This window comes from Stegostoma tigrinum, chromosome 8, assembly GCF_030684315.1.
Source record: "Stegostoma tigrinum isolate sSteTig4 chromosome 8, sSteTig4.hap1, whole genome shotgun sequence".
Lineage (NCBI taxonomy): Eukaryota > Metazoa > Chordata > Chondrichthyes > Orectolobiformes > Stegostomatidae > Stegostoma > Stegostoma tigrinum.
Window position 1 is genome coordinate 10423896 of NC_081361.1, and position 27643 is coordinate 10451538.

The following is a 27643-nucleotide window of genomic DNA, read 5'->3' on the forward strand; positions in this document are numbered from 1 at the left end:
TCCAACTGCAGGATATCCGGACACATACAAACTGGAAAAAGATCAGTTCAAGAGTGGTGTTAAGAATTGCTTCTTTTCATGCAGGCTGGCTCCTAAAATGTACAAAGTTAAGACAGGGAAAACCTCTGGAGTTATTCACAGATCAGTTAATACATTGTATAGGCTTTGACATTTAGCTAGCTGGGTTTGAATGATTTCTTCTGTCTTTGTCAAAAGGGTAATAACTGTCCCACAATTTAGACTGGCACGTGCACAAGAAACATACAGAAAAATCAAATCGATGATGAAAGGCCGACTGAGTAAAGGGGCTTCTTTATTCAAAAGCTGTATATTCACAATGATGCTTAGTGTGTCAATTCCCAATTCCTGACTAGTTTAGTAATTGGCAACGCTTGGTAAGAGATGGCCCACAATATAAAGCTGGGAAGGAAATATAAATCATTAGGGATCTCACTATGTTTGGTAATCTTACAGTCCTTTCTGGATGGATGGCGGGGAACCTAGAGTGTGACATGTGGAAAAGGTCCAGCTGAAACTTGGTACCAATATCCCTACAATCAGAAGGTGAAACCATATCCATGCAAGAGTTCGTGCTTTCAGCTGGTGACAGAAAATGTGGGAAATGTCAGCTCAGGGAGGGAAGTATGTGGGAACAGCCTGATGATGGTAAAAGGCCGGATCAGGGGCAAGTGTTTCCGACTTCTCGATCACATGAGGCTTGTTGCTTCTTGTTGTGTGCCCTATTTGGACAACAGAAGCAGGCTTAGTGGTCTTTCAAATAAAATAACCAAAGCAAGTCTACGTTCTAAGTGTTAATAAAAGGGCACATGCTGCTTTAATGCTCCCTGGTGTCTCATATGAGCTGCCTCTTACTACTTGGTCTGAAGTCTCTTGAACAAGGGTTGAGCATTAAATAAGTGCAGCTGTCTGTGTCCCAGATGTTTCTCCATTCATCCTGAGGCACTGCATTTTAATATGGTTTTAATTCTTTGGCTGTGTAAAGCTGATTCTCAGGCCTATCATTGGCATGAATAACAAGTGGGCCCATACAGAGCTGGTGCATGTGATTGACCCTCCCTTCTATTTCGCTCAGTTCCCAACCTGAGGCATGCTAAGCTAGGTGAGGGGCACACTTCACAGACGTTGTCACAAGGCTGGACAATGAAGTCATTAATAGATGCTTGGGAGCTTAGCTTCCTCCCTTTCATCACTGCTAGCCCACAGCAGGCCTAGGGCCCTGGTGGGACAGGACCTGAGTGTTTTCCAGTGAATGTTGAACTGCTTCAGAGAAACAACTAATTGTCAACAGTCAAACCGGGAGTGAGCTTTCTGCTATCTCTGCCCTCATTGATGTCTGGTTTCTCATAGGGTACCACCTAAACATCTGACAATGGTAGAGTCACGGCATTGGTCAGGCAATGGGCAATGTTCGGTGTTAGTACAGCACGTCATTGATTTCCCACGTTATAAACAGTGAACACACGATAAAGGAACCATAGTTTGACAAGCACTTCTGGGACATCGTGATGTTGTGAAGGACAATATATAGATGCAAGTTAATTTTATATTTAATTGTACAAAGACATATTCTTATACTGCAGGATTAGCACCACAGTCAGGGCATAGAGCTTCCCCAATGTCAACTTATACAGAGCTGAGGTTAGTCTCTGATGATATTCAGGCTCAGAACTACGCGCCGTGCCCAACTGGAGCCACGATAACATGCCCAAATAAATGATTTGACAAAATTGGCACAGTTAAAATGAGGCTTTTGTGAAAAGAAATCCTTAATTACAATTTGGTTCCTGTCTCCATATCCAATCTATTTCTGACATCAAGACGAACTATCCAAACAGCCTGAAGATGTGGCATGCTGATCTATCTTCCCATCCATCAAGGAAATTCCACAACTTCCCTACTAAATCATACACCTTTCTGACTTGGAAATATAGTACCATTTCATTCTTAATCGATGAGTTAAAGCCTTGGAACTCCCTCCCTAACAGCACTGTGGTGATACCTGTTTTGTGCATGGGAAATTGTGTCTCACTTACTTGATTGAGTTTTTTGAAGTGGCAACAAAGAGGAATGATGAAGGCAGAGTTGTGGATGTGATCTATATGGACTTCAGTAAGACGTTCAATAAGGTTCCTCATGGTGGACCAATCAGCAAGGTTAGATCACATGGAATATAAGGAGAACTAGCCATTTGGTTACAGAACTGGCTTAAAGGTAGAAGACAGAGGATGTTATTGGAGGATTGCTTTCGAATCTGGAAAGGCCTGTGACCAGCAGTGTGTCACAAGGATCGGTGCTGGGTCTGCTGCTTTACGTCATTTAGATTAGATTAGATTCCCTACAGTGTGGAAACAGGCCCTCGGCCCAACAAATCCACACTGCCCCTTGAAGAATCCCACGCAGACCCATCCCCCTATAACGCACTCACCCCTGAACACTATGGGCAATTTAGCATGGCCAATCCACCTACCCTGCACATCTCTGAGCTGTGGGAGGAAACCAGAGCACCTGGAGGAAACCCATGCAGACATGGGGAGAATGTGCAAACTCCACACAGACAGTCGCCCGAGGCTGGAATTGAACCCGGGTTCCGTGGCGCTGTGAGGCTGCAGTGCTAACCACTGAGCCACTGTGCCGCCCATTTATAGAGCTAATTTGGATGTGAACACAGGAAGTACAGTTAGTAAGTTTGCATGTGACACCCAAATTGAAGGTATAGTGGACAGCAAAGGAAGTTACCTCAGAGTATAACGGGATCTTGATCAGATGGGCCAATGGGCTGAGGTTTGGCAGATGGAGTTTAACTTAGATAAATGTGAGGTGCTGCATTTTGGAAAGGCTAATCAGGGCAGGATTTCTACTTAATGGTAAGGTCCTGGGGAGTGTCGCTGAACAACAAGACCTTGGAGTACAGGTTCATAGTTCCTTGAAGGTGGAGTTGCAGTTAGATAGGATAGTGAAGAAGGTGTTTGGTACACTTGACTTTATTGGCCAGTGCACAGAGTATAGGAGTTGGAAGGTCATGTTGAAGTTGCACAAAATATTGGTTAAGTCACTTTTGGAATATTGCAAGCAATTCTGGTCTCCCTGCTTTAGGAAGGATGCTGTGAAACTTGAAAGGGATCAGAAAAGATTTAAGAGGCTGTTGCCAGGGTTGGGATGGTTTGAGCTATCTGGAGACACTGAATAGGCTGGGGTTGTTTTCCCTGGAGCTTCAGATGCTGAGGGATGAACTCATTGAGGTTTATAAAATCATGAGGGGCATGGTTAGGGTAAATAGCTAAGATCTTTTCCCCAGAGTGGGGAGCCCAAAACTAGAGGAAAAAGCTCAGTAGGTCTGGCAGCATCTGTGAAGAGAAGAATCAGAGGAAGGGTCACCAGACCTGAAACATTGACTCTGTTTTCTCCTTCACAGGTGGTGCCAGACCTGCTGAGCTTTTTCCAGAAACTTCTGTTTTTGTTCCTGATTTACAGCATCTGCAGTTATTTTGTTTTTTAATAAAACCGGAGGGCACAGTTTTAAGGTGAGAAGGAAAAGATTTAAAAGGGACCTAAGGGGCAACTTTTTTCAGACTGAGAATGGCATTTGTGTGGAATGAGCTGCCAGAGGAAGTGGTGGGGGCTGTACAATGACAGCATTGAAAAAGGCACCTGGACGGTACATGAATAGGAAGGGTTTAGAGGAATTTGGGAAAATGCTGGGAAATGAGACTGGATTAATTTAATTTGGTTGGCGTGGAGAAATTGGACTGAAGGGTCAGTTTCCATGTTGTATGTCTCCATGGCTCAATGACTTGCATCACATAAACTGCAGCAAGGACACAGTTCACCATTACCTTCTCAAGGGGTGATTGGGAATGATAGTAAATGCTAGCCCAGCCAGCAACACTCGCATCCCATGACCGAATAAAGAAAAATCTATGGATGAATAAAACATTCCCTAATGTATCTTTTTCTCTGTTCTACTGTATGCAGCAGAGGGGCCCTTGGCACAACTCAATATATCACCAGCACCTTTCCTTGCCCCAGTGGCCAGCCTTTTGGGTGTGAGCTGAGGCAGCAAGTGAGTGCCAACCGTTATATGTGAGATCAACCCACACTCTCTCACACAAGCACATGGAATGGGAATCTCCTGCTAACCACAAAAGCTAATCATAGTAAAATTAAGAGTTTCCTGAAGTAAGCAGTCAGCATCACCTCGAGGAGAGGGCAAGTTAAGGACCTTGAGACTGGCATCACTGACATGAGCAACCAAAAAAAAAAGACCCTGGCAGACAGATACAGACACAGAGCTGGTTTCATTGGAGCTGATTGGAGCTGATTGGAACTGGATCTTGCTTTACTTTGGAGTAAGAAGTTAGTTGCTTGATAAGTCTCTGGTAAATGGTTAAGGTCTTTTCTATTCTTGGATTTCAACATAGTATGTAAATGGGTGGAAATGTGAATAAAACGTAGATAAGGTAACATATGTAAATGAATAATATAATTAAACCATCAAAACTCTTTAAGGATAGCCATTTGGGTGATGTGCTAATGTTTCTGCATGTGGGAGCTCCTCTATCCTGATGTGATTGAGGGGAAACATGCCTACAGTGCGTGTTTGAAGTTTGAACAATTTAGATAACAGTTTGTGAACTGGATGCTAAATAACAGGCGCTATAATGGGGAAAGCGACTGAGATTCTTTGCACCCTGAGACAGCCAGACCACTTAGCAAAGAGTTTTCTGATGCAATCAATGGTCAGGGACAGGAGCATGCAACCAGTTGATCATACGAAGTCATTACTGATCATGAAGTAATTAAACCCAGCTCAAACCAGTGTATGCAAGAAGACTACTCATGCAAGAAGACAGAGGGTAAGAATTCTGATGATGATGATGATGACTGTGCAGTGATGTTGAGTGATAGCAACCAGGAAGACAACCAGGTCATCTAACAAATGCAACTGAAAACAACACCCATCTCCCAAGATTTGTTATATGGTCACCAGATCAAGATGAGTTGTCAAACCTCGAAATCATAGATCTGATCATAGAGTCACACGTACGGAAGCAGACCCTTTGGCCTAACCAATCCCATTCTACTAAATTTTGAAATGTTAGTTTCATGACCACTGTTTTACATGTTTATATCACTATGAAATTGACCACATGTGCCTATACCTGACCATAAGTACCTACTGGGGATAAGCTTTTATATTTGCATTGAAGAGGCATCAACTTAAGTTATGCCTTATGGTCAATAAACCTTTAAGCAACATGCTCATGATATTGTCACTGCTTCATAGCATGTGACTTGTGCATTAAAAAGACAATCACAATCCATTTTACCTCTGATCATTTGGAGCATTGCTCTCAACTGGAAGCATGCTCCTCTGTTGTAAATGAATAACTTAATATTACCCCAGACACTGATGTGCCTAAGGAATGTAATGTTTATACAAAATCATTGTTCATAATAAATATCCATTGGATTTTTCAATTCCATAATATCCACACCCAGTTTTGTATGTGGCAGTAGATAATATAAGCTCTGCCACATCAGGACAAACACATTCTAGGAGGTAAAACTCTTATATCGTTAAAAGATGCCTCAACTGATTTGAGAGGCGCAGTGATGGTGCTGGGTGGGGGGAGGGTGTTTGCAATGTAAGAGCTCACACCATTACCCAACACAAACGTTTCTTTGTGCTGATACACCTGCACAGTGTTTGTAAGAATTACAATAGGAATGCCGCAGGTTAATGGTCCTTCGAGTGGTTCAGAGAAACTCAGTGAGTGACAGTGCATCTGTGGAGATTCTGTAGCAAATTAGCAGTGTTGACATTCATACCTTTATTGGCTCAGAGTTTACAGAGTGGCCTTTTTACCCTGTTCACCTTTCCTTAAAAGGAATGCTATTACTGTACTAAACAAACAGCGTTGAAAGAAAGAATGGTTCAGTGTTTCAGAGTAAATGAACTGCGGGATCATGCACATACATTAAATGTTTTCATCTTGAGAGGTCTGACTGTGAGGCTCATTAACCTTTATATTCAAGGCACTGCCATTCAAGGCATAGCGCGAACCCTTTCATTTGTCACCCTCCACAGACATTAATCCCTTTACATCTGGCACTGTCTATTCACAATGTGCCCAGATAAGATATGTTGCCCAAACCGTGAGCCTGGTATTCAATGTCATTCTTCTTCTTTGTTGACTAAAGTGACTGAGGAATGTAAGGAGAAGATAGGGTTAAGCCAGGTTTCATAGAGCAGAGTCCTGAATAAAATGGATAAAAAAATGATAACCCACTGGTTCTTTGCGCCTTCCGGTGGGTACATCTCTCACTCTCCTGAGTAAACTATCTATTGTGGTACGACCATATGTCAAGGAAAGTGTGCATGGAGGTGGGTCCCACTTCCCCACCATTCAGTGAATTACAGTGTTCCAAAGAGAAGCACTATACCCAGGCATTGGTCCGGAGTTTCATTGTCTATGTCTTCTCTGAGGCTTAACCAGTCTCTTCACAACCTCAGTGTCATTTCTGACACCAAAATGAAACTCTAATCATACATCTGCACCCTCGTTAACACTGCATCTTTCCATCTCCAAAACATCACCTAATTACAGCTCTGCCTCATCTCATCCATGTCAGAAAACCTCATTCATGACAGACCTGACTACTGCAACACACTCCTGGCCCAACTCCCACATTCTGTCCTCCATAAACTTGAGATCAGCCAAACCTCTGCTAGCTTTGTTCTAATCAAATCCAAATTGTCTTCATTTATCACCCCTATGTTCACGCACCTTCACTGGCTCCCAGGCATGCACCTGCTTGGCTTTAAGATTCTGATCATTGTTTTCAAATCCCTCCATTCACTGGATCCTCTTTATCTCTGTAATCTGCTCCATCTTCATGTTGCAGGATATCTATCTTCTTCTAATTCCAGTTTCTTGAACATTCCCAATTTTACTCATTCCACCATTGGTGGTTGTGACACTAAACTGCCTCAGCCTTTAGGCCTGAAAACCCCTCCCCTACGAATCTCGTCTTTCTGCCAGGCTTTCTTCAGTTAAGAGATTCCTCAACAACTGTCTGACCTATTCTTTCCTTATATGACTTGGTGTAGTATTTTACCCAAATACACTCCTGTGAAGCGCCGTGATGGGTTTTAAACATTGCAGGCATTGTATGAATACAAGTTCTTGTTGTTTCTGTAAAAAACACATATTTGTTTTTGAACCGTGGAGTGAAAATAGGAAACAAACACTGCTCTAAACAGAGCAGGCTGCGTAAGAAGATGCTTGCAGTTTTAAAACAGGTTACTGGAAAACATTGGGAGTGGTATTTATAATGTCGCCTCATCTCAGCAGAGGGGGACAAATCAACGCCAGTTGTGGGATCAGGATGGCTCAGCATATGAATAACCCTCTGATTTAATCCTGGGTAGATGACTATATGTAGACAATACATTGAGTCCTGGTAAGAGGAAGCACCATTTCTCTTTGACTCCCTTCTGCGTATGGAGAAATGAAAGATAATTCCTAGCAGCTAACTATTGTCCCTTGCCTTTCCACTGTGAGCCTCTCTCTCTGCAAATCCTATTGGAAGGAGAGAGGGGAAAAAAATCCATCGATGACACTGAAAATGTGAAGTCTCTATCTGCAAAATGAAAACCCGACAATTGTTGGACACGCAATCTCCTGTTTTCAGCAAATAGTTGGAAGGAATCTAAATGAAAATAACTCATCAACACAATGGTCTCTGAACTGATGCTATCAACCTGTGCGTCCCCAAGTTTTACTGTCCACCCACAATATTAGTCCCTTGTCTGTCTCCGCGTTTGCTTGTATGTGGGAATGGGAATTTTTCAAATGGTTAAATTTTAAATCAAACAGTTATAGATTAACAATTCATCTTGTCTAGTTTTTGCCATTTGTTAAAAACAGTCTGACTGCTAAATATAGTTACTTTCTTGTTGATGGAAAAAAAACTTAATGTGCATATACTATTAATCTGAATTGGAGACTTAACTTGTAATGGGATTTAAGTGCTTTAATCAAGTTAACCGTCCCAAATCAAACTAACTGTCTAATTCAGATTAATAGTATATGCACATTGGGTTTTTAAAGTGCTTTAATCAAGCTTGTGACAACTATGGGAATAGTGGGCCTTGATTTCTAGCACACTACCCTGGTGAGTTGTGCATTACACATGTCTCGGTAGGTAAATGCCCCACATGTACAGTGTTAACCCATTGACCAGAGAAGTTCCCCTCCTTGTTGGGCCTGTGTAATCTCAAGGTGGGCAACATATGAGACACTCAGCTGGCCTCATTCTCCACATGCAAGCAAGGAGAATGGTCATTTCAGGTTCTAATTTCTGGCAGTTGTATGTGAACTCTGCCTGCAGCTACATATGCATTTGAGGGGAAAAACCGGCTCAGTAACATCTCAGATATAACAAAGCGTGGAGCTGCAGGAATGCAGCAGGCCAGGCAGCATCAGAAGAAAGGGAAAGCTGACGTATTGAGTCGGGATCCTTCTTCAGAAATCATTTCCCACCCGAAACATCAGCTTTCCTGTTCCTCTGACACTGCCTGGCCTGCTGTGTTCCTCCGGCCTCACTCTTAGTTATCTCTGACTCCAGAATCTGCAGTTCTTGCTATCTGAAAAACGCCTCACTCTCTTTTTAGCTTCTGAACAGTTGTGTTCATATGCACCCATGATTTCACCCTCCTTCTCTTGGTCAAAAATTTCTCCAGTCTCATGAATCCTCCAAAATTCTGGCAGCCCTTCGATTCTGGAAAATTGTGCATCCCCAATTTTGTTAATTCTTCCGGTGTCAGCCATTTAGTAGCCTGATATCCTTTCTCTAAATCTCTCCACCTTCCCCGTCCCCACTCGTTCTTTAAATTGCCCCATAAATTCCACATTTTTGATCTTTTGAGCTTTCATCCATCTTCCACAACGTTTCCTCATGTGGATCAGTGTCAAACTAATGTTTCTTGTTCCAACAAACCCTCCCCTGCCACCATTGGGGCATTCCGCCATTAAACACACTATATAAATGCAGGAAGTTGTCGCTGCCTGGGTTCACAAGTGAAGGGCTGCAGTACAGGCTGGCTACATTTCCCCTTCATCCACCCATCCCTCCCCTCCCCTTCACCCAGATCTGTGGGCTGTGCACCTGTTAACACATCCCCTCAGGATGAGGCAAAATGAGAGAACGACCATTAAACCTTGATTGTAAATATAGGCAGCTTAAATCCCCTAGCTCATGACTGTCCAATCACCAATGCACACAAGCTCAGTCAGTGTATCATCTCCTGTGCCTGCCACTGTGATCATTGTTCATTGCTCTAAGATCCTGGATACACACATTCATTTTTAGAACAATCCAAACTTTACCTTTTTACTTTAAAAACAGACAATCGCCACATATCCCACGAAGTCCCTTATTCCCTCCTGTCTCCATACAGTTCCCACAAATCCATTTACACTCTGTTGACAGATTAACAGGAAGAGTCAGACCTCTTTTTATCTTCTGCAACCCATATTAAACCCAAGTAGATTGAGGCAACATTATCCTTTATTTCTTTCCTGGTACAGTATGTGATAGAGCCTCTGCCCTACTAGAGCTCCTGGGTCTCAACACGCTGTGAGCGAAAACAAACCCCTCATTTCTGTTGGGAGGCGAATGTGGCATTGCGGGTGCCTTCAACCTGAAACATATAGTAACAACTGAGTGGATGTAGTTAACTCTGCACATTCTGTAGGGGTGCCAACTCTTAGTAGATGTCTTCCTGAAAGTCTCCGGCCTGCTCACCCTCATACTCACACACTGTTAGACACATCCATTCCTCATAGCCATCATATTTCCAAACTGTCCCAGCAAATGCTAAAGTCCCATCATTACCCAAGTTAAATGATTCTTGGCTTTCAGTCAAACAACCTCTTCCCTTTGCTGCCCCTCATCAATATTTCTTTCACCAGCAAACAGCAGGCTTTTTCATTCATTCTTTGTTTGGCAATGATCATTTTTGGCACTGCTGGCATTTGTTGTCCATTCCTAACTGCCCTTGTCTTGAACTGCAGTTGAAACAAGATTAAAAGAACACACAATTTCTTTTTCAGATCTCTAATTCCTTTTTGCCAGGCTTGTTCATAGCAGCGAACTGAGGATTGATTTCCAGGGCCGGCAGAATCCAAACCAATCCTGGAAGGTTTACAACTCTAACAAGCGCCTAAATTCTTCTCAGGTTCCTGTTTGAAGGGGTTTCGCTTCTTCAGTTTGTAAATCAGCACAATTGTAGCTGCATACAGTCTACAACCAAGAGAAAGGTGTTCCCTTTGCAGCATTACTCTCAGAATTGCCAAAACATGTATATTGAATTTCTTTATCAGGCACTTTCAGCTCTGGACATCTTGAAAAGCATATATTCAATATATCTTTAGTAGAATCTAAGACAGGGAGGTAAAACTGCTATACGCTTAAAGTTACTCATTCCATCTGTGTCAAACATTGGGCCTGGATTCATGCCAAAGGTCCCAGATTGTTCAAGCATGTTTCAAATAAATTCTTCAAGACCTCACCTCATTTCACTTGTTTCAACGCAGTGTAGGTGTTGTATTAAAAAAAAGCGAATATATTTTCAAAGCACACTTACCAGAACAGACCCTTTCTGAAACACCACCCCCAAAAAAATGAAACAGTATTGTTTCCCCAAAGTATCTATGAATTGAGATTGATCAGAACAATATTTGCTTGTTTACAGATTCTCAAGTGGAATTGTGCTGGGGCTTTTTTTGATTGGAGAAATTGGATAATAGATGCATTGTGGAGAGTGAAACTTGAGGCCTAACATGCTCATTGAAGCTCAGCTGTGTGCCACAGACTTCAGAAAGACAATACAGACCCTGCTTAAACAAACCAGTCCAGCTCAAATGTCACTATTGCTTGTTACTTTTTAATGCTGCTGCTCAGCAGAGTTGTAGCCCTTACGTACCGAGTGCATTGTCTGGTCATGGGTGCTCTCCTCTGTCACCTGTTTCATACCTGAGGGAGGGAGGGATGAAGGGAGGGTTGTTCTTACAAACAAGCTCTGTGTACAAGGCCTTGGTCACTGATACTACCGTATCTTTCCTTGAGTTCACTGACAGACCATTTGGAGTATTTGTAAGCTTTGCAGTAAGATGTGGGCAAAAAATGCTGGTTCTGTTTGTGATGCCTACCCCCAGTGAAATACTAAAAATAAGATTCTGATTTCATGTAGACTTTCTGTCTAATAGTGATAAAATTATGGTTTGTTCTTTCTTTTGGCACGTAAGCATATAACCTCCTTCCTGACACTTGGCCACAGTTTGTGTTAATTTTCCCAATTCACAAACTCACAACTAAACCCTTTTTTGTATCAGCCATTGAAAGATGCACGAGAGGCCCAGGAATAGCCTACCTGTGACCATACACACCCTCTCTTTCGGTTGGAAGGCTATTGCTTTTTGCCCACTTCAGTAAGACACAGATCACGAAATTGTGGATGGATAACAGGCATGAACCAGGCACCAAATGCTCTGTGATGCCATATATCTGGGTACTAACAGGAAGTCACAACCAATTAGTCTTACCTTACAACAGTAACAACACTTCAAAAGTACACGATTGGCTGTAAAACTCTTCGGAACATCCTCGGGCTGTTGATGATGCAAATGCAAGTTTTTTTATATATGTCTGGGAGTCTCACCTGGCAAAATTTACTTACGTCATCAGCTCGACATAATCATGCAATGTTAAAAGTCTTTTTAATAATAAGGATAATTAACTGAAGTCTGAGGTCATTTCTCAAAATTAAAGCACATACAATACAAGATAAAATAGCCTGGCATGGATTAATGATAGGCCATCAGACAAAACAGAAAGTAAGATTAACTGGGTCATTCTGACATTGATAGGCTGTGACTAGCGGGGCACCTTAAGGTCCAGTGTTTGGGCCCCAGCATTTACAATATAAAATCAATGATATAGAGGTAGAATCAAGTGTATTATTTCTAAGTTTGCAGATGATACAAGCTGAGTGGAAATGTGTGTTGTGAGGAAGATGTAAAGCAACTTCAGGAGATTTGGACAGTGGTAGGGACACTACCACTGCACCACAAGAGCTTGATCTCTATTATTTAGTTGCATTGGAGGTGGTGCAGCAAAGGCTCACTAGATTGGTCACTGAGTTAGGGTCATCCTGTGATGAGTGTTTTGGGCCTGTACTCGCTCTGAAGTTTTAAAGAATGGGATGTGATCTCATTGAGACACTACAGATTCTGAATGGGCTTGGTAGGGTCGATGCTGAGAAATTGTTTCTCCTGGTTGGGGAATCTAAGATACAGTCTCAGTCATTTAGAACTGATATGAGGAGAAGTTACTTCACTTAAAGGATTATAAACATTTGGAATTCTCTTCTGCAGACAGTCAGGTATATATTTAAGGCTGAGAATTGTATAAAGGTGTCAGGGTCTGTTGAAAAGGCTTAGGAGTGGCTTAAACAATACTCACATGATGATGTTGTGATATATAATTGTGGCAGCAAACTGACTTTTCGGTGAACACTGGTACAGAGAGCCCATATATATGACACAAACAGTGACACAGACTGCCCACAGAACAATGAGGACTGGGCAGGCAAATAAGCTCGAAGTTAGTCACGATTGTGATGAATAGAGGAACAGGATTGATAGGCTGAATGGATTCCTCTTTGTGTTGTTGTGACTAGGAGATGCAAAAGCCTCTTACCAGGTTATTTATGATCTTCTCCTGCACGGAGATGCGAGTGTTTGTAATAGTCAGAGTTGAGAGAAGAGGAGGATAACCAATGGGGAGGTTGACAGCGAGGGCATTGGTATTTGAGCAACATGGACTGTGTGCATGTTGGTAGCTTAGGTGAATTGTGACATGTCTGGAGAGAAAGCAATGAGCACAGCTGCAAGGCATGTTGTTCTGTGGAGCATTACTCAGGACAAAAAAAATCACATAAAATCCCATAAAGTCACAATTCCACCTCTCTTGCTAACTCTGAAGAGTCACTTTGAAACTTTAACCAGATTCTCTCTCCGCAAATGCCGACAGATGTGCTGAGTTTCTCCAACACTCTCTTTTTATTTCAGATCTCCAGAACCTTATGTTTATTTTGCTGGAATCACAGATCTGCTTAGTCACCTCCATCCCTGGCTGCTTGGTCAATGGCAGAATGTCCCTCTCATTCCGACTTTCTGTTTTGCCTGTTGGCCAATCATTAATCCATGCCAGGTTATTTTATATTGTATTGTATGTGCTTTAATTTTGCTAAGCGACCTCAGACTTCAGTTAATTACGTTTATTGTCAAAAAGACTTTGATTATGCATGATTATGTCGAGCTGATGACAAAAGTAAATTTTGCAAGGCAGACATATGGAAAAAAACTTGCATTTGCATCATCAACAGCCTGAGGATGTTCCAAAGTGTTTTACAGCCAATCATGTATTTTTGAAGTGCTGTCATTGTTGTAAGGTAAGAATAATTGGTTGTGACTTCCTGTTAGTATCCAGAAGATCTGGGTCCCTGCCCCGGATGTATGTCATGACATTTCTAAACAGCCTCATTTAAAAATACTTACAATACAGACCGGCTACCCATTTTCCTTCCTATTACTTGTTTAACTTGTGTGTCAATTTTGTATGCCCCTTATAAGTTACAAATGCATCCAAATTCTTCTAAACATCAACATTGACAATGGACTGGATTTTCCAATGGCCAAATAATAATTTGCCCAGTGCAGATGTCTGTTGTGCGCAGGGACCCTGTGGAATTCCTGACAAAACAGACTTTTAGGGAAGAGCCCAGGAAACTGGAGATTCTAAAGGGCAAATTCCCAACGCAAATTCAGTGTCCATGTACACAGATCCTTGAAAGTTGCCACCCAGGTTGACAGGGCTGTTAAGAAGGCATACAGTGTTTTAGCTTTTATTAATAGAGGGATCGAGTTCCAGAACCAAGAGGTTATGGTGAAGCTGTACAAAACTCTGCTGCGGCCGCACTTGGAATATTGTGTACAGTTCTGGTCACCGCATTATAAGAAGGATGTGGAAGCTTTGGAAAGGGCGCAGAGGAGATTTACTAGGATTTTGCCTGGTATGGAGGGAAGGTCTTATGAGGAAAGGCTGACGGACTTGAGGCTCTTTTCATGAGAGAGAAGAAGGTTGAGAGGTGACTTAATTGAAATATATAAAATAATCAGAGGGTTAGATAGGGTGGATGGGAAGAGCCTTTTTCCTAGGATGGTGACAGCAAGCTCGAGGGGACATAGCTTTAAATTGAGGGGTGAAAGATATAGGACAGATGTCAGAGGTAGTTTCTTTACTCAGAGAGTAGTAAGGGAATGGAACGCTTTGCCTGCAACGGTAGTAGATTTGCCAACTTTAGGTACATTTAAGTTGTCATTGGATAAGCATATGGACGTACATGGAATAGTGTAGGTTAGATGGGCTTGAGATCAGTATGACAGGTTGGCACAACATCGAGGGCCGAAGGGCCTGTACTGTGCTGTAATGTCCTATGTAATGTTCTATGTTCTATGCTTGGGACACTCCAAACCGATCTCTTCAAATAGGAAAATTTGAAGGGTTCCATTGAAGTTAAGTAAATGGTTACACAGGGAAGTTTAAACAATCTAATATCTAGATTGACTATTGAGTAATAATTAAACTACGCCTCCCCGAGAGCCTGACCCGACACCCACCCCTTTCCCCCCCAAACCTGAGATTTCCCCACAGATGAACCCCTTCTCTGCCATCAAACCCAAGAGCAACCCCCTTCCTCTGACACTCGTACCTGATAAGCCCCATCCGCTCCACTGCCAGACCCAATCCCTTCACTCCCATGCCAGAGTCCACATGCAGTTTCCCCTGAATCCCATCTCTTTCTCCTCCCCAGATCTGGACTGGAGCGTCACCTGCAACACAAATCCATATCCACACTCTGGACACCCTCCAATCTGACTCAAAGCTCCCCCTTATTCCATCAGGCACCCTACCCGCCCAGCACCCTTACACTGTTACTGTTGGATAGCAGCTGCAGAAGTGGTTGTCTGTGATTCTGGGCCTTAGTGTTCAGGGTTATTTTCTGACAGCTGTGAGAAAGAGTTTGCCTCTTGCCAGAGGTTCTGCACTACGAGTGTAGGGGGATGGGCTTAGCTTAGTTCACAAGTCAGCGCAACATCGAGGGCCGAAGAGCCTGTTCTGCACTGTATTGTTCTATGAGGCACCTGTCAGAGCAGAAGTATGACTCCACATTCCTGAAGGAGCCCTGATTGGAATTTCCTGTCAGAAATGCAAAGCTTTTTCCTCACTTGGTTTAAAAGAAAGCAGAGTAGCAATCTGTATGATTGACACTCTTCAGAAAATCAGTGGGGTTTCTCTTGTTTCTTGATCAAAGAAGCATGGCTTTCATTTAGATTGTGGTGTTTCGCAAACTTATTACTACATCCAGCACCAGGTCCTTTCCTTCCATGAAGGTGAAATTACAATAAATATTTAATGCTTCTCTGCCAATAACACACAGAGAACAGCTGCTTCCATTTTTGCACATTTTCATTTGCTTCCTTATTTGATTGAAAAAATCATTCAATTCACTTCTTAAGCCTTTGCAAAACTCCACTTTTTTGCTTCATTTTAATTTGTTGTATGTGGCATTATACCTTCCCTCATTCACAATGACTTATCCCCATCCATTTCTGGTTTATCATTTAGCAGGGCCAAAGTTTGAGCAAAGATTTTTATGCAACATTGAATAACACGAGGAAGAACAGCCATAATTTAGTTCTAAACACTTTCTCAGCAGCTTGCCTTCTGATTACAACCTCAACCTTGCAGACTGACTGACTTCTCCAGGCTCAATCCAACTTGTTGCTTAATTGCTGTATTAATATGAAGTTTATTGCTCTTAAGGGAGGGTCTATAAATTCTCACACTCAAGCTGATTCCAGTGTTATAACCAACAGACACAAGCTGCTGGACTTCTACAAACAACTTTTCCAACTCGTTCTCTGCACAGGTTGTAAACAGCTGAAAAAGATTTGCACGGCTGACATGTGGCAGGAATCTGAGCCCTTCACATTAAATGTACTCAACAGCCTGTAAATATAGCTTGAAGTGTGCCCTTAGACACCCAGCCTCAGTGCTGGCCTTTGAGGGTTACAAAGACCACACTTGACAACTACTTTCTTGGCTGTAAGGTGCTTTAGGACATCTCCAAGATTTAGAAAGGCATTACATGAACATAAGTCTGTTCTTTCTTTCAATGCATTTCCACCAGAGCAAACAGAGTCCCAAAGCAAGGTAATTCTAACATCAAAAGTCCATAAAAAAAACAAACAATACCTTTCATTTAAAAATTAGGATTTACAATGTGCTATCACAGAGATTCTTTGAAAAAGATTTGTCATTAGGAAGTGGTGACTGGGTTTGAGACAATTTACAGTGGTTTGTTGTATTTCACACATTGGCTCCAATTTATGCTGCTACCTGACTAGAACATGCTGGCCTTTCACGTGATAATTCTCACCTTCAGCCTCCCTCTCTCCAAAAGAACTTTCCTTTGCTCTCGCTCACTGATTTAAAACAATTGGACCCACTTGCTCACATTGCTTCCTAAATTCTAAATATGCAGCATTCCAGTGCAGTGCTGAGGGACTGTTACATTTTCAGAGGGACCACCTTTCTGTTGGAACATAAAACACCATGAGCACGTACAGACTTCTGGGTGTTAATATGATTCCTCAACCTTCACCTAAAATGGATTATATTACCATCATCACATTGTTGCTGATGGGACCTTGCTGCATGCAAATTGGCTGTGGTATTTCCTACATTACAGTAGAGCCTACACTTCAGAATTATCTGTAACGAAATTTGTGGCATGGTGTAATTGCCACACTTGTGAACACAAGTTCTCTTCCTCTTTTTTGACTCTGTTTCCAACCCTACACATGCCTGGGTTATGGTCCTTAGATCCATTCAGTAAGGTCCTCTTCCTTAAAGCCTCAACCAATGCTCTTATTTGTTACTGTATTGATACTAAACCCCACACCCCAGCGCAATGTCACCAACACTGACACATACTTTTCCAGGACGTCAGAATAAGGAGTTGCTATATCCTTCATCCTTCCCTCCCCCCACCAATTGACAAAGTTTTAAAACCTCTAGCCTGGTGCTACCCAGTTTACCACATTGATGCCCATCTTCTCCCCTGCAGTGGAGTGTAGGAGGTTGACAGGTGACCTGACACAAGTTCATAAAATAGTGAGAGGTCTGAAAAGAGTTGATGGTGGTTGTCTTTTCCCTAAGATGGGGGTTTCAAGACTAGGGGGAGCATTTTTAAGGAGAGAGATTTAAGAAAGACATAGACAATTTTTTTTACACAGAGGTTGAAATAAACTTCCAAAGGGCGTGTTGGATCCGGGTACAATTATAACGTTTAAAAGACATTTGGATAAATACACGAAAAGGAAAGGTTTGGAGAGATATGGACCAAGCACAGGCGGGTGGGAATGGTTTTGTTTGGGATTGTGGTTGGCATGGCCTGGTCGGACTGAAGGGTCTGTTTCCATGCTGTATGACTCTATGCTCCCATAAATCTCATAGTTCTTACATCCTCATTACATGCCATTCATGTAAATGCAAATTAAAACTGCATAATCTACCATATCACTTTTTCAGTCCATTGCACACTCTCTATCCTAATTAAAATTCTGTCGTGCAGTTTCAGCTAGGGGTATAATCAATAAACTGGGCCCCAAATGCACTGCACCCATTTCGCTGAGCTACCTTATGTTGCCACACAAATGCATTAACGTAATCCTCAATGTATTAGTTGCCATGAACCAGTGCAGTTAAGGACTGTGATCAATTGCACTCAACGTGTAATTGGAATAGGTTTTCCTGCAGTATTACACAGAAGAGTGGGGTTGCCAAGAAATAAGCCAATCTTCGATTGATGGAATTAATGCACTTGGTCTAGCTTTTTAAATTGGATTCAATTGACTGCCTTAATCTGCCCCAGGTATAGAAATTCTGTGAACAGCAGTCAATTGAAGCCATGCAGGTGTGTCCTGTGCTGCCATAATTGACTGAATTCAAATTCATTTGAACTTAATTTTAGATCATTTAAAGTCATTGCAGCAAGGGCAAGGAAAACACAAACAGGGCCAAGCTTTAACTGACCTCGGGTCACTGCAAGTTCAGGGAATTAAAGCTGTATTCAGATAACCCAGGTGGGTGGGTTGTGCTCCCAGTTTGAATAGCCCACCCACAACTGCCCGGGGTGGAGGAGATGACACTATTTTCAACTTGGAGGAGTGCCAGGTTTGGTTAATGGCAACTGCTATGGGGAAAAATGTTGTTAAACTTGAAAGGATTCAGAAAAGATTCACAAGGTTGTTGCTGGGGTTGGAGGGTTTGAGCTACAAGCAGAGGCTGAGCAGGTTGGTTCTATTTTCTCTGGAGCATCAGAGGCTGAGGAGCAACATTAGAGAGGGAAATCATGAGGGGCACGGATGGGGGTGAATAGCCAAGGGCTTCTTTTCTTTTCCCAGGGTATGTGAGCCCAAAACTAGAGGGCATAAGATAAAGGTGAGAGAGGAAAGATATAAATGGGACAACTTTTTCATGCAGAGGGTGGTGCATGTATGGAATGAGCTCACAGAGAAAGTGGTGGAGGCTGGTACAATTATAACAATTAAAAGGCATCTAGTTGGTTATACGAATAGGAAGGGTTTAGAGGGATATGGGTCAAAAGCTGGCAAATGGGACCCAATTAATTTAGGACATCTGGTTGGCATGGATGAGTTGGACGGAAGGGTCTGTTTCCAGGCTGTATGACTCTAACTACTCCAGTAATACTAATGTAGCAGATGGCAGCTACCCAGACACAACATGGTAATGGCCACAACACACCAAGGTTGCAGTTCTTCAATCTTTAACATTATTTGGTTTATTTTGTTCGGATGACATTACTAAATGGTTGGAAGCCAAGCAGAAACATCGGACACTGGAAATATGTAACTCTGGAGTAGGTAACACATCAAACAGTTGCCAAAAAGATTTAAAGATGTGAGAGACATCTACAGCTAATGTTTTTTTGTCAGGCAAGGGCATAATGAGGTAAAAGTTCACCCGATCTCCTGTCATAACTTTGGCAGAAATGCCAGAAGCAGATTGGAAGGAGCCAACTCTAATTTCAAGTGCTGACATCTAAGAATCATTATATTCCTGGCTTCACAGAGTCACACCTGGCTGTCTCCCAGTACAGCTCCATCAGCAAGACCTGATACCTGTCTTTCCTGATAAATACACAACCTTTTACATTTGTCTATTAATTGAAACCCACACAGTGCACTCACTACCTGAGAACCAGCAACTTACCATCAAAAACACCAACTAGAACCAAGGGACAAAAATGGGGTATCTGGTTTCAAACAAAAATCAATCTGCTCGACAAATGCCTAAGTGGATCTTAACACAACTCAACACATGTATGCAAACCACAGACAAATGTCTACTGAAATATAGATATACAGGAATGTGTGGCAAGCGATAAAGAGTGGACAGTGCATTTGACACACAGTATTCTTTGTATTGTTCACAGTATCCTGTTCAGATTCTATTCCCCCAACTTTGCTTTAAAAAGAAAAGGTACATTTTGTAAATATCATGCAGCAAGAAAATTTCTTACCTAGAACAGCAAAACTCAGAGCACCAGAGGAGGCTGTTGAGCTCATCCTACTCATGCAGGCTGTGCCACTAAACTCATCTCTTCACATTCAAATCCCCTGTCTCTTCATGTGGCCTTTAAACTCTTCCCATACCTTACTGTATGATGAAACCCTATTTTGGTCCTATACATCTGTGCATGTTGTAGCATTCTAGAAACTTGACGATCCAATGTTAGTTTCATTTGAGTTCCACTCCTAGTTGCTACATTCAGTTTCACCTAGAAATAGGTATGGAGCTAATTATGAGGGTTTTAGTAGGTCACTCAAGATTGACCAGCAATCCTTGAACAATCAGTTAGATGGTAGCAGTCTTGGTAGCTACCCATCGCTGCTAGTCTGTCTGGTATTTAGGAGCAGGGACAAGAGGCTCCATCCCCAAACGATGCTGTTGAAGCAGGTTCCAAGCAATTAAGACTCAGGAGGAGTCCTGGGAGCCAGTAAGTGCAGGTAACATGGTACAGAAAAGCCTTAATGGCTTTAGACTTGGAAAAGGTCTGTTCCATTGATAATTCAGTTATGCAGAGAATTAGGTGTAAGAAATTCATCAACAGAATTCGCTTGATACAACTGAGAAAGATTAGAGTTCAGAGAAATGAAGGGGCAGTACGAACTTGGTGAAGATACCTGTCTGCAAATAAGCTGTAGCTGTGCTATTGAATAGATACTGGAGTGCAGTTTCCAGGATCCAGCCAGTACAGGCCCAATTGGGAGAGTGAACTACCCAGGACGTGAGGAGTCATTGAACAAGTCCATGATAGAGTTACTTTTGAGGGAGCTCCAAAGCTAGGCTTGTGAAAGATAAGAATTAGAATCCCTATAGAGTTTCGATGAGTCTTGATATTGCCTAGTGTTACTATTCTGCAAGTTGCTGAGAAATCCATGAACCTCACTGAGCCACATCTGCCATTCGATCTGTTCTGTAGGGTATTCAATCACAGTTTGTCTATTATCAATGCTGGATGTTAAAATATAAGTTGTATTCATATTGTAGATTCTATTTGCATAGTGAATTTAATTGTTATCTGTTGAAAACCAAGAAATCTTGAGGCTTTATTGTCTCAGTATGTAGTCAGGTTGTAAAATAAATTTGGTGGTCTGGTCTGGGATCATAACAACTTCAACAGATTACCATTGCACACACCATAACCAGCAATTACTAAGCCCACTGTTAGTGAAATTTACATCACATTGTATAAAAACTGTTGCACATTGGTTTGCACGCTCCATCTTGTTGTGAAGCAGTTTGTCATGTTCAAGGCTGTCTTTTGTCACGTTTTCACCAGACTGACTGTTCTTCAGTCTGATTGTCTTCTGCCCCCTAGGCCAGTATCCTATCACTGTGCCAGTGAAGATTAGCTCACGGTCTTTCTGTATCACATTCCCAGTCTCAGGTGAGGGGAGTAATTTTAGGGCGTACAAGGTATAAATCAGGCAATTAATATTTTTAACTGCAGTTCTTGGGTCCTCCTATTCCTATTGTTTTTACACTTATTTGCCAATAAGAACCTAATTTGAAATGCTCTTTAATTTCTTAATTTTAATTGACTCAGTTGGCTAGGTTGCAGTGCTGACTATAGTTAGTGTCACAGGTTCAATTCCCATGTTGACTGCAGTAGTTCATGAAGGCCTACCTCCTCATGATTGAGAAGTGGTTATCTTCAATCTACACTCATCTCTCTCTGAGAGAAAGAAATGGCCATGGTTCTTTAGATATGTACATGGATTAACATTTGAGAGAGCAAGGACACGCTCATGAGGTTAGATGAAGCATCTGAGAGACCCGCATAAAGAAGTGGAACTGAATGATTACTTTAATGCTTAAATTCTATAAAATTACAGATGCTCAAATATTTCAATTTCTTATTGAGCTAAGATCCTCATTATAGAAAGTTTGGCGGAAGAAAATTAATTCTGATAGATGGAATTGGCAGCATCCTTAATGTGGGACTGAATTGACTCACACTGTTCTGTGATATCATGACTGTGAGATGATACATACTTAGGCAGAAGGGTGCAATAAACATTTCTAATTTAATACTGGAACCAATTATCTACATTTCATGTAAACATCTGAGGATGAAATTATTGTAAGCCATTATTGTAAAATGAATACGAAATATCACTGAGCTCATTGTTACTGAAGTTTACTTCAGAAGTAAATGGAAACAAAGGTTCAGGAAAGAGGAAGCATGTTAAAAAAGGTGGCCAATTCAATATCACCCATTACAGCCCTATACTTCCAGAACAATTTGACTCCAGCATAAACTCATACATTTCAAACAGCGGTATTTGATTGGTTCAAAATATCCTATTCTATAAGGAGTAACAAATCACAACAGGGAATCCACCAAGTAATATTTATAAGAAGTACAAGGCAAGTGAAAAAGCAACAGTTTTATTGTGACGTGATATCAAGAATTTGCAAGCAGACACTAAAATATAAACTGGAGCAGATGGGACTTGAATTTGAGATTTCTGGCTCAGAGATAGGGACACTACAACTGAGGATCCCCAAAACTCCTTTCAGGTTTTTTTTAAAATTAGGATTTTCAGAGATGGAATGACACACCTCTGGAGTAGATGGGAGTTGAACCCCGACACTCTGGTACGTCGGTGGGTACATTACCACTGCTCCACAGGAGCTCTCCATGTTAACTGCACCATTTCACGACACATTCATTGAACATTTTTCCACAACATTTGGGGTAACCCCAGTGAACTGTAGCATTGTTTCATGCTCCCCTTATTATTCATGTTCATGTGTCAAAATTTCACATGCCGCACTGTTATTTCTGTAGTTATTACCAACTAAATGCACCCATCTAGAAAAAACAACAAGGTACACATATACCAAGAGTGAATAATGAGTCACTTTCCTGCAATGCATTGTACTTCTGATCAAGACATCATTTCCAAATAAAGATAACCAACATTGGCACTACATCAGCTTTGTACCTGTGCTCAGTACTGCCAATGAGCAAGATATTTGATTATTTGATAACATCTGCAATTTTGCTCATAACTTTCTAAGTCACCAACATGTAGCTATGTTGGTGTTAGACTATCATACCCACACTTACAGACATCACAGATTCATAGATATCTTTTAAATTTGGATATTTCAGAATCAGGTTAACCATAACATTTCTCAAACTCTATATATAACACAGCGACAGACATGAAAAAGTTACGACTCCTGTTAAGAGTCTCGCTGTCTTAATGTTTAAACCTATACTCAAGGCTGTACATAATATCAATTCCTTCACATGGTCAGGTTTAACGCTGTACAGTGTCCATCACGGTAATTACTTCTCATTATATTTTATAGGATTGACTGGGATATTGACCGTGTGAAGTGCTTAGCGTGGAACCACAGGGAGAGGTAGGTAGGATACAGTACATGCTGAAGTGTCATCCACTTCCCTCCCAGAGAGAGGGACAATAGACACAAAGTCACTCTCTTTGAGGTTTCTGTCAGCTGTGGTTCAAGTGAGGCACTGACAGAGACCAAGCAACAGATGGTCTGCCTGTTCTTCTTGATCTGGTAACAGTATGTGGAGATGGGGTGCAGAGAATCATTGGACCAGAAACCAACATAAATGGGGAGGGGGGAAGTGGGTTTGTACATTTTACATTATTTAATGAGATGATTGTTCCTCACTTACTTTTCGTAGTCATGCTTGCAGTAAAGCTTCTTGTCTCTGTAGTAGCAAGTGGTAGTGAGGGGCTCCCTGCACCCAGCACATTGCACACACTGCTCGTGCCAAAAGCTGTCATTCACCCTCAGCAGAAAGCGGTCTACGATCACCCTGTCACAGCCTTCACATACCGCCCTCTCCTTTCCACTGGGCCCTGGAGAGAAAAGACAGGAGGAATCCGTGAAGTTGTTAATGCCACAAGCTCAGCCATCTGCCAGGTGACACCTCCGAGATACCATTTCCACTGGTATCGGAACTTGGAAGGAGTCAGACTACATGCAGATAGTGTCAGATACAACGAGGCAAAGCATGAGGTGGAGAGATGGAGAGTGTGTCCTGGATGAAGGCTTGGATATGTACAGAAAGAGTCAAACGGACATAGGCAAGTACATGGATGGATAGATAGATACGTGAGTGGTAATGGAGAAAGAGAGCTAGAAGAATAGAGGAGTAGAGATTGCAATGAATTTATTTATGAAAGTAGAAATTCAAAGGCATGAATAGGTGTAGGCAATAAGAAATAGTGAAGTGATGGAGACATACGGACTGAAGGGCATTTTGTCAAAGCGTTTCATCCTTGTACTAATCTGGACAATTCACTAGAAATACCAAAGAAAAGGGAAAACAGCATGTTGCTACAACATAATGTGGTTTTTCTTGCTTTCAGCAATACCAAATGACTACAAAGAAAGGAAACAATTGTATTTACAAGTACCCTTTCCACTCAGAAAATTCTAAAGAGCTTCACATCCACCTGCAGAAGTGTAGTCATTGTTATGATGGGCAGCAAAATTGCAAACATTAAGATCTCACTTTGTAGTAAATAACCAGATTCAGTGATCAAAATTAAATCAAAAGAATGCAGATCCTGAAGATGTGAAATAGAGCTGAAAGTACTGAAGAAACTCAACAAGTCTGGCAGCATTTGTGGGGCAAGAAACAGAGTTAATATTTCAACTCCATTACGGATCTTCCTCAGAATGGAACAGGATTGAAAATATCGTAGTCTTTATGCTATTAGAAAGCAGGGGGAGAAGGAAGAAGTGGAACTCGTGGGAAAGCTGCCCAAAGAAAATGGCCAATGGAGTGCTAAAGGTAGTAAAGAAAAGATACAGTTGAAGAGTATGTGTTAATGGTAGGTATTAATACTAGAGAATAGATCAGTTCTGCTGACAGCAAAACCATGTAAGCAAGACATTGTTGGAGAGGGTTATAATAAAAATGGGCAACGGAGTTCATGATCTGATATTGTTGAACTCAATGTTGGGTCCAGAAGGTCTTGAATTACCAAAGCAGGCAAACTCAGAAAAAGAAGGAGATAATGGGAACTGCAGATGCTGGAGAATCCAAGATAACAAAGTGTGAAGCTGGCTGAACAGAGCAGGCCAAGCAGCATCTCAGGAGCACAAAAGCTGATGTTTTGGGCCTAGACCTGATGAAGGGTCTAGGCCCGAAACGTCAGCTTTTGTGCTCCTGAGATGCTGCTTGGCCTGCTGTGTTCATCCAGCTTCATACTTTATTATCTCCAAAAAAGGAGGACTTCATTTTCCACCTCTGCATTTTACTCTTTTCCAAAAGCATAAAAACCATCACATTTCCAACCATACTCAGTTCCAAAGAGGGGTCATGCTGGAATCAAAACGTTAACAATGTTTTTCCACGGTGATGCCAAGTTACTTCAGGTCATTCTGTTTTAATCCCACTTTTAGAGGAATTGTGCAAATGGGAGATTTCACCCGATCAGCCAAGAACAGATTTAAAGTTAGGTTTCAAAGCTGAAAATTCAATCATGTTTGTTCTACATTACAAACAACTGAATAGATCCTTGTACAGCACAATAATTAAATGTAGATAAGGTCTATCTCAGGTAAGAGCCCACACAAACGTAGAAATGCAGACAAAATAAAATGCCTTTGACATAGCTACTGCGCACAATGGGTGGAAACTTCCCAGTCCAGTGGAAGCAGCTTGAAGGCAAGACCTGAAGCATATTTGCAGCTTAGAAGGTTGGATTGGAAAACCATTGTGTTCTTACCTCCAGGAGATTCTCAACACCAAAGAGTCCAGACAAAAGTACAGGCAGAAAAGCCTCAGATACCAAAAATCATAGAAACTGCAGCACAGGAGAACACATTCAGCCCAACATGCTACCTCTTAGAGACATATTTCTCTGTACTTTCAAAGTCGCCATCTACGTGCCAATTCAAAGGAACAGTGAATAGAGCAGAAGTAGTCCATTCCAGCCTCAAGTCTGTTCCACAGTCCTATCAGAATGTGGCTGATTTGTATTTTAACTCTGTCTGTAACCTTGCTTAACAAAAACATATCCATCTTAGTTCTGAAGTTAATTCTTGGGGAAAAAGTCCTGGCCAAAATTAGGGTCTTAAATCTAAACTAAACCAACTACATAGGTATGAGCGATGATTCAGCTGAGGTAGATGGGGAACTTACATTTAAAAGTATGATGGGAGACATAAATAGTCTAATATTTAAAGAATGAATTCATAATGTTTGGGCGAATTTTAGAATTCAGCAAAGGAGGGTCAGAAACGGATACAGAAAGAGAAAAGAGAACATGGCGGTAAATTAGCTAGAGAAAAAACAGATTGTGTTGTGCCTGAAGGTGTGTAAATTAGTGAAAGTAAATCTGAGCCCATTAACAACAAAAACAGGTGAAGTCATAATCTTCCAACAGGCAGAAGATAAAAAAGTTTATACACACATACAAATAGGTTCAAGAACATCTTCCCCACTGTTATTAGATTTCTGAATGGGCCTCTCAAATTTTAAATTTAATGTTGATCACGCTGTCTTTGCACCTTCTCTGCAGTCATAACTTTGTATTCTTTGCTCTGTTTTATAACCCTAATGCACTGTATATGGTATGATCTGCCGATACTGCATGCAAAACAAAACTTTTTACTGTACTTAGGGACATGTGATAATAATAAATCAAGTCAAATCAATTCAAAAATCATACTGGGGAATAAGGAATAAGGCAGAGTCATGAAACATGTACTTTTTACCTACCATCATGGCAGTAGACACAAAAGCTGTTCAGGAAATAATCGGGAGCCAAGTGCATGCTGAGAACAGAAGACTTTTAATAAACAGTATAAGTGAAGAAATTGTACTGGAGAAATTTGTAGGATGATGTAGTGATACATTCGGTAGGCTGAATGATCTGCATCTCAGGGTTTTAAATTAGTGAGCTACAGAAATAGTGGATGTATTGGTTTTGACCTTCTAGAATAGCTTTGGTTCTAGCATAGCTCTCAAGGATTAGAATGCAAGGAACCTAACAATGCTATTTCAGGGAGGAGAAGAAAGAAAATGAGGACTGGTGAGTCAGATAGCTTAACATCAGTAGTAGGCAAAGAGCTAGAACCTACTTTTAGGATATGATTTCAGAGTGCTGAGAAAATCATCATATGATTAAAGAGTCAACATCCAATAAAGGGAGATGGCATTTGGCAAACTGTTAAAGTTGATGGAGCGTATAACTAGAAAGATGGTTGAGGAGAAACCAGTGGATGAATTTGATTTGAATTTTCAAAAATCATTTCTTGGTATACCACATATAATGTTATTGCACCAAAATAGGAATGTGGGATTCATGGTAATAAATTAGCATGGAATGAAAAGGGGTTAATTGGCAGGAAACAGATTAGGAGTAAATAAGAACATTTTGTTGGTTTGCAACGAGCACGGTGACATAAGGTTAAGTATTTGAGCCTCGGCTATTTGCATTCTGTGTAATGACATAGATAAAGTGGTTAAGGATAATGTATCAACGTTTGCTGATAATACTAAGTTAGGTGGAAATTTAAGCTATGAGAAGAATGTAAATTAAGCCACAAAGGGATACGGACAGATTGGATCAGTGAGAAAGAATGAGGCATTTTTTTAAAAATTCTTCCATGAGACGTAGTTTGACCAGTAAGCCTAGCATTCAGACCCCAAGGGCACAAAGAGGAGCAGAAGTTGACCATTTGGCCCATCAGCTCTGCCATTCAGTGAGATCACAGCTCTTCCGATAGTCCTCCACTTTACTTCTGTCTTCCATCACTAGTGCCACTTGAACTGAGTAAGTTGCCATTTCACAGGGTAATTAAGATCCAACCACACTGCTGTGCATTTATATGT

At 41.4% G+C, this 27643-nt stretch overlaps 1 protein-coding gene across 1 annotated transcript in view; it reads right to left on the minus strand.

Annotated features, from left to right (window-relative positions):
* LOC125456472 (LIM homeobox transcription factor 1-alpha-like) overlaps positions 1–27643 on the minus strand; it is a 261291-nt gene that overhangs the window by 212185 nt on the left and 21463 nt on the right. The window contains exon 3 of the mRNA XM_048539600.2: positions 23465–23651. Coding sequence (XP_048395557.1) covers positions 23465–23651 — 187 coding nt within the window. The remainder of the gene's footprint in view (positions 1–23464; positions 23652–27643) is intronic.